This window comes from Monomorium pharaonis, chromosome 1 (assembly GCF_013373865.1).
Source record: "Monomorium pharaonis isolate MP-MQ-018 chromosome 1, ASM1337386v2, whole genome shotgun sequence".
Lineage (NCBI taxonomy): Eukaryota > Metazoa > Arthropoda > Insecta > Hymenoptera > Formicidae > Monomorium > Monomorium pharaonis.
The window spans coordinates 4093424-4108373 of record NC_050467.1 but is presented as its reverse complement, the minus strand read 5'-3'; the positions used below and the strand labels follow the sequence as shown (position 1 = coordinate 4108373).

The 14950-nt window shown below is 35.2% G+C and overlaps 1 protein-coding gene across 7 annotated transcripts in view; it reads right to left on the bottom strand.

Moving 5' to 3' along the window:
• Nucleotides 1-14451, bottom strand: part of LOC105837851 (broad-complex core protein) — a 35459-nt gene extending 21008 nt beyond the window's left edge. Inside the window, exons 1-6 of one of the 7 annotated variants that reach the window (XM_036295509.1) lie at nt 13727-14447; nt 13126-13320; nt 12850-13044; nt 11939-12437; nt 11750-11809; nt 1883-2064 (exon numbers count right to left, since the gene is read on the bottom strand). In XM_036295509.1, coding sequence (XP_036151402.1) covers nt 1883-2064; nt 11750-11809; nt 11939-12437; nt 12850-13044; nt 13126-13311 — 1122 coding nt within the window. In that variant the 5' untranslated portion in view covers nt 13312-13320; nt 13727-14447. Of the gene's footprint in view, nt 1-1406; nt 2065-2256; nt 3072-11749; nt 11810-11938; nt 12438-12849; nt 13045-13125; nt 13321-13726 lie in introns of those variants that run through there. The other 6 variants (XM_012682984.3, XM_028192150.2, XM_036295507.1 and 3 more) reach the window with 6 other exon arrangements.
• Nucleotides 14452-14950: the final 499 nt, after the last annotated feature.

Here is a 14950-nt window from a genome sequence, read left to right as displayed (position 1 = left end):
CTTCTCCGTATACGAAAGTATAACTTCTTGAGATTCTAACGACAGACCCGGCGTCTTATTTTAAAACAACCAGGTCCTATCGTTAATTTTTTTTATTACTAATTCATCGCTCGCCACGCGCTATTACTCCAATTATTGTAGTTCATCAATGTATTCAATTACGCATAATCTTGTTGACCCAAATACATGTTTAAAAATTTTTTTATTAGAAACTTGTAACACTTGATGTAATTGAGTACTATCAAAAGTGATCGCACTTCCGATAATACACAAAACCGTATACATAATTTATTAAATATGTAATGTGTAATAAGTATTGATAAACGTACAAAAAAAGTCGAAATACGCGACGCAAGATCATTATAGACACACGTAGAGTATATGACACAGCACATTCTGGCGAACATATATCTATGTATATGTATATATATACATATATATGTATATGTATATATATATACATATATACACAACATATGTATTTAGAAGATGTTCTAAAGATAAAATGCGACTTTTACGCCTGTCTAAATCAAGAAGATTTTATAACACTGCAACATGGTCCTTTTCATTACACATCTAGAATTAAACATGACTATGTTCAATTGAGAGATGTATTATATTAACCCATTCCTTCCCACTGCTATATCTCCAGTTATAGAATGTCCAGTTTTTTGTCCAAGTGTATATATAACATTCCTTTAAAATATTTTAAAACATTTTAAAAATTAAAGAAAAAAATCAAAAACTAATGGGTCAATACATTACATTAATATATTATGTTGACATGAGACAAATTAAATTCTAGAAATACGAGCATGCTTCAATTTAAATATGTAATGACAAAGAATATAAATCAAAAATAAGGATTTATAAAAAGCAGAGAACAAAATATTCTTTGTATATTTACGTAGTCTTGCAATATTAATTTGTAGTGTCGCAGCTTTAAATATTTCCCTAAATATTATAAGAATAATGCATTATTATACAATCCTTAAACACTCTTAACATATCTATTTCATGGCACGTCGTCTAAATCGATATAAACTTTTGGATCGTAAAGAAAGTTTCAAAAATAAAAATACCTTACGTAGAACTAATTTGGCAAGATTTTTTAAGCGTTTATGTCAAAATAAAAAAACAAACATTTTTGTGTTTATTTATAAATATTAAAATACATCTAATCTCTCCCTCTCTTACTATTAGAAATCAATATTGAGATTATTGTAAAAAATGAACTCTTTAAAGTAATGTAAATTTTTGCTGAAATTTCTGTTTGTTTTAATATTTGTGTACTACATATATAATTCTTTTTTAAAGGTCTTGGTCTGTATTATTTTTCGGCTCATCTCTATATTTCTTTATATTTCTCTATATTTCTTTTTTATAGAGAAGGTATCTTCATTTTATCATCAAGATATATTTTAGCGTGAGACTTTTCTTTCTCGATCTAAAATAAATATTTCCTTAGCTTATAATTGATGAAAATCTATTTTTCAACGAGATATCTTAACTTTTGATATTAACATGTTCGCTGCCATGGTAATCATATCATTGAATAAAATTAAAATATTCACGGATATGTATCAAATATATTTGCGCGTTTCCGTAAATATCTAATTCTGTAAAAATACAAATCTAATCAAAGTGCCGAGGTAAGGAGGGCGGTCTTAAAAATACGGCAGGCAAATTAGAAGATATTTGCTTAAAAAGATTTCTTGAGGAACTTTTAATCGGGCATGATGTGATGCACTTCGTTAAAGCAACGCAGACAAAAGTGAGGCCTACCAGCGCACTCCTTACAGTACGTAGTTACTTCGACGGGCTTATTATTTTTCAATACCGAAATGTTATTCTCGCAACATCTTTTACAGGGTTTCCTTACTTGCCTAGCCGGTCCTTTCTTTCTTTGAATCTTATGATGTGACATCATATTCCTTGTTCCTACAGAACTCGATTCAGGACTTGAAGCTCTATCATGTGGCTCGTCTTCTAGATAGTAGGTATCAAGGTAGGATCTAGTAGGTAGACATCTAGACAGGTAGATTACCAATTCTTTTAGAGATTCTACAACAGACATACGATTTCGTACCATTATATACTATGCGTATGATAATTTAGAATATTATGTGTAATAATTTGGAAACTACAGTCCTATACGATTTGATTGGACTGAAATACTGTCGTTCAATCTAGATGTTAAAAGAGAATTTCTGATCGTTGTAACTGTAAGAGCTTTTAGCTGGATACATAAATTTATTTATTTTTTTCTTTAAGCGTAATTCTCGCTTTATCAAATGCAACGGAGGATTTCGCTTGTTCTTTCATTTTCAAATACCAACGTTGTAATATTGTAATCTAGCTTTCTAGCTTTTTTAATTTGTATGATATTGTCGATGCGAAAGTTGTCTGACAGCGAACATATCAAATATCTTAAAAATTAAGCTCGTTTTGCTAAACTTGAAACTATCTCGGGGAATAAATCCCCGTTATTTGCACTCTTTTGAAGCTTAATTATACCTTAGGTCATTATCATTTAACTTTCATTATTTAAGTACTTAAGCCTCTTATAACATATCCAACAAATATTCAGCTAAAAATATCATGAGAATCTGCCGTTACAGAGTATCTTCTCGCGACGATGAGACATATTCCGCGTAACGATCAACCTCGCGTAAAACCGTCACGAGAGAACGCCGTCGGCGGAAAACCCGGAAAAGACGCCCGGGGGAAGAGGAGAGAGTCATATCATCACTTTCGAAAGTTTGACTGGACATCGAACACGCTGAACGTGTGCTGACGCTTGTGGATGCGCAGCAAGTGTGCCTTCATGTCGTAACTTCGACTGAAGATGCGCTGGCAAATCGGGCACCTGGTCTGGCCCGTGTGCAAGTCCTTGTGCAGTGTCAACGACATCGGGTGCTTGAAACCCTTCCAACAAATTCTACAGCGAAACAAGAGGCCGGCGTCCGCCGCAGCGCCGGACTGACCGTAATCGTCATCCGGGACGAACTCGGCGACGCCGCTGGCAGAAACGGCGTCGGCGTCGTCATCGTCGCCATCCGCGGCACGTTCTACAAAGAAAACAACAAACACACAACGTCACCATGCATTGTTAGCTGCACAACGCCGGCGAATGTAAAACGTGTGCGCGCGCGTTCTCCTAGTCTGCCTGGAGTAGAGTTCTTTCTCTAAATGGTAACACGCGTGTAGCATCCCCGTCGTGCGTCATCCCCTCCTTTCCCCTTTCGGAGAAGCTAGATTCTAATACCCATCCCGTGAAAAAACTGCGTGGCCGATCGTTGGAGAGAAGGATGTCAACGCCATCACAACTTCTTCAAAGACTTGGAAGCACTTCTCGGCTCCCGAAATAACGACCTGTAGATCCTAATTTTCTGAGATTCGTCATTTAGTATTTTATATATATACATACATATATATAACTTCTACATTTTACATCTTTTATAAAAAAATAATTATACTTATAATCTTTTCTATTTATTTTTCAATAAAATCTTTTTTAAACCATACTTCTTCCTTGTTATATAAAATTACATATTATTTTCATGTATTAAATAAATTTTTAACCAAAAATTCTTTGAAAAATTTATACTCGCAAAGAAAATTAATGCAAGTCTCATAAATATAAGCGCGTACATTTGCATTACATCATTATAATCATTTATTCAATACTTATTGCGACAAAAAAATATCTTGAGTAATCTGTAAAACATAATTTTTATGTAAAAAAATGCAAAATAAAATAAAATAAAATGAAATAAAAAGAAATAAAATAGAAAGTGCTTCCAAATATTTGCGAGACAATGATATCATGTCTCGTCTCTCTGATCAGTTCCTGGCGTCTTTTTCCTACGTGCGTGACAAGCGCAAGCTAAATAGAGCTAAGCCTAATCAGATCAAGACAGAAGAAACAGAAGACACACGACACCATTGAAGAGAGATTCAGAAGCCTCGTTAAACCCCCAGGCGTTCGAAAATGTCAGAGAAGGATTCGTTCCTCGCAATTAAAAAAAAAACGTTTAAAAACGTAGTTCGTAAGAGAAGCATAAGGATTCTAAAGGATAGTCATGTAATATTTTTATTAACATGTTGCGCTATGTATATTTCGGCTGTATATTTCACAAGTCATTCCAATAATCATTTTATAAAAAAAAAAGAAAATTTTATTGTTCGCACGAGTTTCTAAATTAAATTTTCAACTTAAATCTAAAAGAGGAATTGTCTGAACTTTTTTCATATTTTGCTGTAAAATTACCAGCTTTAAATATTACTTATTAGTATAATAAGTAATAATATTAGTATAACAGTAAGTCATAAATGCAATAAAAATATCTTGAACAAAAATTTATTTAAAATATTGGATAATAATTAATGATTTGAAAGTTTAGAGCAAAATAAAAAATTATTTAATCAAAAACATTTAATCTTTGCGTTTTTCAGTGTGTGTGTGTGTGTGTGTGTGTGTGTGTGTGTGTGTGTGAAACGATAAAAAAGTTTCAATAGATATCAGTCTACAGTTATTTGTAGCAAAGTTTGTGATAATACTGCAATGCATGATTTGTCTTATAGTTAAATCCACGATGCTGATACGAGAATCTAAACGATCTTGCTTCGCAGAATAATCGAACTTAATCCTATTGGGAGATCTTCAGAACTGTGCAGAGTATTAGCGCCAGATTAATTTGGGCGATAGTTATGTTTGTTACATGTACCGTACAAGTCGCTTGAAACTATCTTACAAATGTAACGAATTAAATTGTAGTAGCTCTTAATCTGCCTTAGCGGATAGGAAATTCTTTGTACTTAATTTTTTTTTTCTCTTAATAAATGGATTACATCTAGATCTTCACGGTAACAAGATTCTATACGAGATCCTCGACAGATCCTGATTTATCCACGGTAAATCTGACTGATAAAACTGATGAAAATATCATATGTTGTATTGAGAAAGCTCTATATACATAACAGTCTTATGGAAAGAGTCGAAATTAAATTGGTTTTATTTTATCATAAACAATAAGTTGCTTGCACTTTACTGTAGAATTATTAAGTTTCAATATCAATAAATTTGTATTCTAAAAATTTATGTTTCAATCATGTTAATAAAATAAAACAGTAATAACCTTTATTAAATAATTGCAAAAAAATAAAATGTCATTTTATTAATCTTGCTTAGTTTATTCTTATGTTGACTTTTTATATGTTAATATGTCGAATTTTTCAAATAAACGTCAAATTAATTTCGACCGTACTCTTGAGCGATGAATTGAACGTAATCTCATGTAACTTACGATGTAGCGCTATAAATCTCATGATTTGTTAAAAATCATACTGTATCGTTAATTGTAATCATTAGTCGCGGTCAATATATCCATTAATGATTAATGATTAATAATTAATCATATAATGAGTATTAACAATATACATTGTTAACATGCATGGAATGTATGAGATGTCAATGTAACTAATGTGTTTTCTCTTCGTCTGAATAGCATTCCAATACATAATATTACAAATACAACCGTCGTAAATTATAAATACTAGTTTGGCATAAACATCTTATATCAAATACATATCTAATGCTTAAGTGAGGTACTAAGAGCCAAAGCGCGAAGGGAGAATAAAAAAAATAATGCTGATTAATTCGTGCTTAAAAAAAAAACCTATTGTCATGGTTTACAGATTTAATTTTAAAAAATACTCTTTTGCCACATGATCGACACAATGCAACGCGTTTTTCTTACTACGATAAAAAGATCTGATTGTAATAAAAATTTGGAGTTCAACTATACTCTAACGATATTTCCAGCTAATAAATTTTTAATAAAACTGTGTGCTATCACTGCCAAATCACTGCTAAGTACAGGTTTACTTTAATTCGTTAATTCGACCCTAAATGGAACAACATCCTGAAAAGTGCTCGTAAGGAGAGCACAGAAGAGGCTCGCGTATATTGCGTCATACACATAAGTAGATTAAAGCTCTTTCCCTTTCTTTTTTTTCCTTTCCTCCTCTTTTTTTTCTTTCGATGTGGCGGACCTGTATCGGACCTGTATTTCCATACCAATCTCCACTCGTAGCCCGTACGATCGATCCGATCGGAGCGGAGCGGACGGAGTCAGTCTTTTTTCTTTGCCGGCGGGGCGCTAAGACGGGGTTGGTGCTAGGGAGGTGAGATGTGCGGGATCGCGCGCATTTTGTGATAGTCGACGAAGCATGGCCAGCGGCACAAACAGGCATTGCAGGGCCAGCATTTGAAGCGGGTCTGCCTGAGCTTGCCGCGTGACGTTACCATGCCGCGCTGCTTGCAGTGCACGCACACTTTCCCGTGGCCGTTCGCTTTGCTGAGGCTATGCGGCTGACCAGATACGTATGTAAACCCTCCTGGAGAGAAACACAGTGTTGTGGCCAACAACAACAAACACAATGCTCGGTCGGGCTGTGTCAGGTTAGTCAGTTTTTTTTTTTAGGAAGTAGTAGGCGCGGTAGGGGCATGCAGGCAACCGTTAGTTATATAGTTATACAATAATTAAAAAAAAAAAAAAAAAACAAATAAAGAGACCTCTCCGTATATTATCCACCGGGCAACAATAAACCGTGACGGCATCAGCAGCAACAGCATCAGCAGCAGCACCAACCCCCAGCACCAACCACAACAATCCCACAATCGCAGCAGCAGTAGCCGCTTAGAAAGCCGTGTCTACAGAGCGTATGTCTCGTCGGCGATCTAACATACATCGGGAGCTTCTCCCATCGCGGTCGTCATTGTTACATCGCGCGAGTCACGACCACGATCGCTAGATCGCTAGTTCTCTGCCTAAGATTCCAGCCTTTCGAACGATTCTCCGGTTAATCTTTCAAAAATTTTGATCTTTTCAGAAAATCTCATCAGCAGTACAGTATTAGTACAATATTTCTCTGTGCAACAATATATTTAAGTTCTTATCATAAGAAAATAAAATAATTTGGATAGCAGTAATCGATTAAAGGCAGGATAGGTTTTCCGGCAATCTCTGACAATTTCCGACAGAGCAGCCATCGATTTCCGGAACACTAGTCAACATATAATTATAACGCGTTCGCGTGTAGATTTTAATGAGCAGCTTCTTATTATGCCAATACCTCTCCCTCCCCTTTTCCGTTTCTGCGGAAGAGAGCTCACGCGATGCTTCTTCTTTTTTTTTTACGTTTTCTGTATGCCAATCTAATCGGCAGGCAATCCTAAATTTGCTCAGGAGCAAACTAGTAAAACGTTATCAGTTTTCCTTCAATTAATACACGTGGACGCACGAGGTTAGCGGATCGTCTCCGATTTCTCTTGCATGATCTTTTGGGTCTTTTCACAAATCTAGCATCAAAATTGGTGTATAATGGCGGAACTCGAGGTAGTAAGATAATTTAAATCGCCTTTTCTGTCGATCGAGTCGAACTATTTATATCTAGTTTCATTGTTCGTCGCCAGGAGCTTCCGAAGAATTGCCTTCTTTGCCATCACAACAAAGATGCGATTCGAGAGAAAAAGTCTTTTTCGTGCGGTCGATGACGCTGAAACGAGGACGCTGATTGCACGTAATTGTTTAGAACGTTCGCGTATTCCAGCCTCCCGTGTTTTCTCGACGGTGAGCTTCGTCGACCTCCTGCTGCGCAATTCGCGGAAGATCGATACCCCGACGCTTCTATCGCGAACAAAAAGGTGGCGTCGATCGGCTTTTATCGGTAAGCCGTATTCATTGTTGTATTGCTCGTCTTGCGGTGGGATGAGGGCTCTAGTCGGCACTTCCAAATGCGAAACGCAAATTTCCACACAGGCACTCACCGTATTGTTCGTTTTAAATATTTCCTCGGTTTCGATCGTGACCTCGACCACGCAAATCTCGTGGCAGCCGCAGGACTGTCAGCGAAACACTCGCGTGTCGACGAAACGATTTTCAAGAACAATTCAATATCTTGGAAATAAAGAACCAATAACAACAGTTTATAGTAAGAAGCAACTGTACACTAAGGCCGGTATTCATAGTCAAATCTTATTTCAAGATCGTCTTAAGCAATGTCTTAAGATGCTAATACGACTCTGTGATTGGTTGATGGCATCTTAAGACAGTACTTAAGATGATCTTAAATATAAGACCCGACTATGAATACCGGCCTAAGATCACAGAACGTCAATTTTCTACTTCCAAGCTACAATTGACCTAAAACTCTTGCGATCAATTTCGATCTAGAATTTTTCCAATAGCGTTTCTATCTCTTCATGAGATAAATATTAGTAAACCTAATGCTACGTCGCCTCATGACTTAGATATGACGGTAGATATTTAAAATTTTTCTTAATATCAAGTTGTATTACTTGATTAAATATGCTACATCCAAGATATCAATATTGTTTGATTAATCCGCAACTTCGTGCTCATAGGTAGATCCACAATTGAGATTCGGTAAGCGAAAAAGACCGCGCGACGAATCGACTTCGAGGCGAAACGCAACGGGTAACATTACGCGGAGGCATTAACGGGGTTTACGTGAGTGATAATACGTTAGCACTTGAAATGAAGGAACAAGCTTTTTTGGATGTCATCGTGACTATTAGAAGAACTTGTGTTTCTGTTTTAGCGATCGTTGCTGAGGTCTTGTTTTACCTACCTGTCCAAACATTCTTTCTTTCTTTTTCCTTTCTGTATTTCTTTTTGTACTTTCTCCGTCCATTATATATTTGCAACCAAAGAATTTCGGGTCGGGTCAAGATACGCTCACACAATCTTCAGACTCGTGAGATTTACGAAAAAAATATATCGAATATCGATATCCTTCCGAAATCCGTCACTGCTTTCGACTTGTGCATTTTGTTTTCGTTCGATTTTAAGCCGAATACTGTATATTGTGATTAATTAACAATGAATATCACTGCTGCAATAAAATAAGGAAGTAATAATATACGAAGATGACTAATTTTTCTGATATCTTTAATACACAATTTGTTAATAGTGTTTACCCTTAATTAATAAGAAGAGAAGTTTAAAATTTGTATATAGATCAATAGTGAGCCATAAATTTAATTTTTAACATCCTTCCTTGTAAAATTTTACTGTAAAAAATCCATTTTCTTTTTTTTTTATTAAATATATATTTAATAAACAAAGTTGTAAATCGTAATTAATCAAAAAATATTTATCTACTTTTATATCATATCTTTACTTTATCATATCTACTATTATATCATATCTTTAAAATTAGATTTCCCATTTAATCATGTGAGAAAATATCTGTTGTCAATATCAATCTTTCTAGAACTCTATCTTCCCAATAAAACTAATATCAGCAATAAATCAACGAATATCAACGAAACAAAGTATCAACGAATGCCGGAAATGACGGATTCCGAAGTAATACCGAGCTAATCCTGATCGCTGTACTTCCCATACGCATATCCGTTTACCATAGGGAGTTTGGCATCATACAAGGAGAGAAAGAATTATTTTTAAGTTACCAAATATTAAGATAAGATTGCACGCGCATGCCACTGTCACCAGAGCACCACCACCACCTGACTACTTCAGAATTAGTTTGTATTTGCACGCATCACGCGACTGAGTAACAATATATTCTTCAAGTTAATCTCAACATTAATCAATCCTGATCCGCATCGTTGCGATTGTCGCAATCGCAGGAAGCCCTTAATATGAGTGAAAAGCACTCGAACAAAATTCGCAATATTGTGTCCGAGAAATTTTATTTACTAACTTGTTCTTCTACGATGCGTTAAAATTTTCTTCAACCAGAGGTACTATTTTACTCTCGTAAGTCTATGGGATGTCAATTAGAAATAAACAAATTTGGACAAAGCTATTCTCACCGATTTGTAAAGCATAAAATTTTGGTCTAAAAATATTCATTTCTCGAAATAGTTATTAAGTATTTAAGAAAGAGCACAATTATTTTATTTTAAAAATAAAATATAAAAAAGATTTCAAATTGTAGCACATTGTATTTGATCGTATCGATCAAATTTCCCAAAACAGGGTTCACCAAAACTCGCAGCAAATATTAATTCTATAAATTTAATTCGTAACATTTCGTTCTAACGTTTAAAAAACAATACCTTAATATTTAAGATTAATGTTACATGCAAATAAACCATGTATATATGTATGACGTATATGTGTGTGTGGGGGGGAGAAGGGTATGTATTGGAACTCGCGCTATACACACGAATTAGATATTTTCATAAAGAAATTACCTTAAACCAGTATCGAAAGGTATTTCTTATTTTAGTATATACACAGAGGTATGTTTACAGTTAGTGCGTATAAGGAATATAGTGGTGGCTTTGATCGAGTTATTAAAAAAAAAAGGAATGTTGATGATTGTCGGCACACATACAACACTTGGCAATGCTTACTATTATAATATCTACAGTTCAACCTACACCCGAGTGCCTGTACCATACATTTACATCCAAAACACCATGCACTCTGTACATTGAAAGTAAATCTCGATATGACCGATGGAAATAAAAGTAGTCTTCCCTGTTACAGAGCAGAGAATGTATCATACATATATTTGTCATTCAGAAATTTGCTTACGATATAAGATTGCGAACCTGATTCCATCTAATAATCAGGTCAAAAAGAAAACTACAATTGACGGCATTTCACAAAGCATTGCAAAAACTAGTGAAATTTTAATAGCGATATATATTATAGGATAAAATGTGATAAATCATTTTTGTATAAAATCATGAAAAGTGTTATCGATTCTTTATTATATTTAAATATTTCTTCATGCTAGTGAGAACCAGGTCCACACGTGAAGGAAAGATTATGATTGAGACCTGAGATATTTTCTTGAAATAATCATCGTTGTGAAGTAATAATATACTGTTTCCACTGTAAAATCTTGCACATCATTGTCTTTTCGGATTTAACCTAATCTTTTCCTCTAATTATCATTTGTGTGCGTGTATAAGTAATGCAAAGCTGCATAGCTACCAAACCATCGTACAGTTTGATGTGAAAAATCAATCAACTAACTACCCCTCAAACTTGATAGATCACAATGTATCGCAATAGGAATGAATCCCGTTTTTCCTTCTTATTGCGATCGAAAATAATCATTACTGACCCTTAATCCATGAAATCAAGTAGGTTCCATGATATCGTTGCTTCATGTATCAAGGTACGTATTTGTACTATCGTTTTGTACCCACAGTAACATGCAATTAATCCATCACCAGTGAAGTTAGAATGCAGTTTTATGTATCATAGAGCAGTTTATAATTGAAATGTATATAAAATTTTCTTATCAATATCCAAAATATTGAAATCAGGTATATAGAGATGCATTTTTAAATATTAAACTAACTATTGCAAACTTATAGCTAAGTATGTGGATCATGTGGATACAAAACTGGATAGAAAGTTTGTTGCACTGCCATCACATTATCATTATCGTTCCATTATTGTTGATATATGTTTATAAACGATTTGAATAATAATAGACTATTAAATACAGAATTTACATAAAGATAATTTGCTCCCATATATTATAATCTATAATGTGCAATATAATAATTCGTCTTAAATTACAGCTTAAATTATAAATGCTAATTTTGAAACTTGAATGATAATTAATTATATTAATTCCGTTACAATTCCATGTTGTGATCGTAATGGCAAAACAACAGATTATATTATATAGTTCATAGGTAATTAAAAGAGGTAGGACAGTCACTTACCCTGTACTGCGTCCTGCGTTGCCCTTTCTCCCGAAGTACTTGGTTTAGATAGCAGGTGTCCTATAAACAGAAAAATCATCAAATGATATGAAAATTGATGCTAATCAAGTTAAATAGATAAGAAAAAATAAATAAGAAATATTTCAGCGAATTCTTGGATAAATAATTATCGGGTACAAAGATACCTACCAACATCTGACTGATGTTTGCCATCCAAACCGTCCGATGTCGACTGACTGGAATAAAATGTTTGACTGATGTCAGGCTTCTGTTCGTGATCAGGCGTCGTCGACGACGTGTCATCCATGCCAATTTTATTTAGCGTGTTGTCGCTTATGCTCTGATCCTCGTAACTACAACTGCTACCATCCTGCTCCAGGTATTCCGGCATCTCCAGCTTCAGGTTCGGCATGAGAGGAATTATTTCGACTGGATCAGAGCCCGGTCCTCCAGTCTGATTTTCTGACGTTTTTCCGTCGGAATCCTTCGCGTTGATTCCTGAATTCTTCTCCGCGTTTGTATTCTCTCGAATTTTTCTCCTCTTGTTCGGCGGTACTTCGGGTTGCAGATCGATGGCATGGTATGGCATCGGAGACGACGGGGATTTATTTCTCTTGTTATCCCCCGTAGATTTACCAGAAGTGTTTTGCAGTTGAACTTCGGGCTCATTGGGAATTTCTATGTCATCCTAAAAAAATAATATAATATAAATAATAAAGAAATTGCTTATCAAAGATCATGTTCTAAAATTTATCATCCTAATGATATAAGTTTACTATTAAGAGTTTAAGATAAAGATAGCCCATTAAAATATTAATATAAAATATTAATATAAATATTAATATAAAATACCCAAAACATGTGTGAATTTATCTTCCCTCCCAGTTGATAAGCAAATCACGATATGTCACTCTTTGATAAAAATTTCCAAATAACAAACTAAAAAAACAAGTCTAAATCTCTAAAATAAAGATTAAGTAAAAAATTTACATTCTTTTTTCATAAAAAATGTAATTGTAAAATCAATCTTTTTGAAGCAATAGATAAATAAATGCCTATTAAACTGTATTCTTATATTATTTTATGCACTAGTAACTCACCTCTACTAAACTATCATCTTTTCCTGTGCCATCTGTAAGACCCTGTACCGCCAAGAGCTCTGCCGTTGTAAGAAAACTCGCCAATTGTTCTTGAACCACGTTCACTTCACCTTGGTACATAAAATCGACCAAGGCAGCCAAGTCATCAAATTTTACATTACGGAATATTATGACAGGATGCTGGCACGGATTTTCCTGTAATAACAAATAATTGTTTAAAAAAAGTTCATATTTTAATACATGTGTGTGTAATAAATTAACCAAAATTATATTTACCTTAAATAAATCTCTAAAGTATGTACTACATGCTGAGAGAAGCATTTTATGCGCTCTGATTCTCTTGCCTTCGCAGCTTAAAGTAACATCTACGAGATCCTCGTCTGTTCTTAACGTGTCAAAAGCACAGGTGATGTGTTTCAAATAGTTGTTCCATCTAAGCGAAAACTGTTGACTGGAACCCATTCTGCTTTCCTGACAATAAAAAAAAGTAAAGTTTATTAAATTATTCGGATCAACATTTATATTATACACATTTATATCATAAATAACCTTCAGAGCAAAAATATATAAAATTAAATAAGATTAAAAAATAAAGCTAAGCAATGTATCTTTTGCACTTATAATTATCTTCACTTTCTATTAATCATAACATTGACACAATGCATCTATTCAAGAACTTTACTGTATATACTAAAAAGCTCGATATTTATAAATATTATATTAAAACATTGTCATTAAAAAAAAAAAGGTAAGAAAAAGTGTGGGGATCGCTATATACAAAACAACAGGCTCGGATAAGCGTCAACTCGAACTGAAGCAGTGCTACTCGAAAGGTTATCCAGAAAGAGCCTTAATGCGTTATCCAACAAAAGTTTACCTTAATTATTTCCTCGACGATAAAGTGTAAATGTAAATCGAGAAAAATCCCGATAGGAAAGGCTGCCTCGTATGTGGCGGCAGCCACACAGGGTGAAGAGTATTCGGGAGAGTCTCGCGGCAGCCGAGAAACCGATTCGCGAACGGATCGAAGTGGAGAAGGAGGTGGCGGTGGTGGAGGCGGCTGCGGCGGTGGCGGTGGCGGCGGCGTACAAACGACTCGGCCGCGTTACCGCGATCGCGCGAACGACGACGGGCTAGCAGCCGCGCACTTTACGTGAAAAACGGAAAACCGTAAACAGTTGCAGAACTGGCCGTGCTCTCATGGCACCGTGGAGGCAACACCGTTGGAGTCGACCGCCAGGCACCACACGCACTTCTGTACCTCGCGTTCCCCCCGCTTCGTTTTTTTTTCCCTCTTCTTTCCTTCCTCTCCTCCTTCGCTCACTCCCTCTCTCTCTCTCTCTCTCTTTTTTTCTCTCTCTTTCACTCGCGAGAAACCCGTGCGATCTCGGTCAGCGTGTCGTCACGCAAGTACATCGCGTCCCCGTGGCGTATTGCGCGTCCCGGAAAAATTGTCTTACGACGAGTTCGCGTCGTGTCTCTTCACAACAAGCCACACTTCACAGGCAAATGACAGCTGGCGGCCATTTTCAGTACGGGGATACGCGTACGAGATGCGCGAAGGAAGCTCGATCACCCTCTTTCCCATTCCCCACCCTCAGCGGCGCGCGGCCAGTAGCGCGCGATTCGTGCGACGTCACATGATCGCGCCTATTGGCCGACGCTGGCGATACGCGTCAACGTTCACTGCCAAGATGTTTTTTGTCCGCAAAACATCTGCCAATTTCAGACACTTTTGATTTCTTTTCAGCGTAAGCAGTTTAATGAATCGAAAATATAAATTCCTACTTAAAGTGTAATCTTATTTTATACGTATTGAAAACACACTTTTAGAAATATTGAGAAAAAGTACTAGAATTTTTGATGTATGTATGAAAATATGATAAGATGTTTTATTTAATAATTTTTTAAAAATATTTTAAACTTTTTCAGAATTTATAAAAGTTTGTCAGAATTTATAGAATAAAAATTTTTTAACTATAATTTACACACATATAAGAAAAGATATAAACTTTCTCAACATCTGTGACAAATGTTCCAATTCGTATAAAAATATAAAAAATCTAAAATTAAAATAATAAAATTTTACAGAAATTCTGAA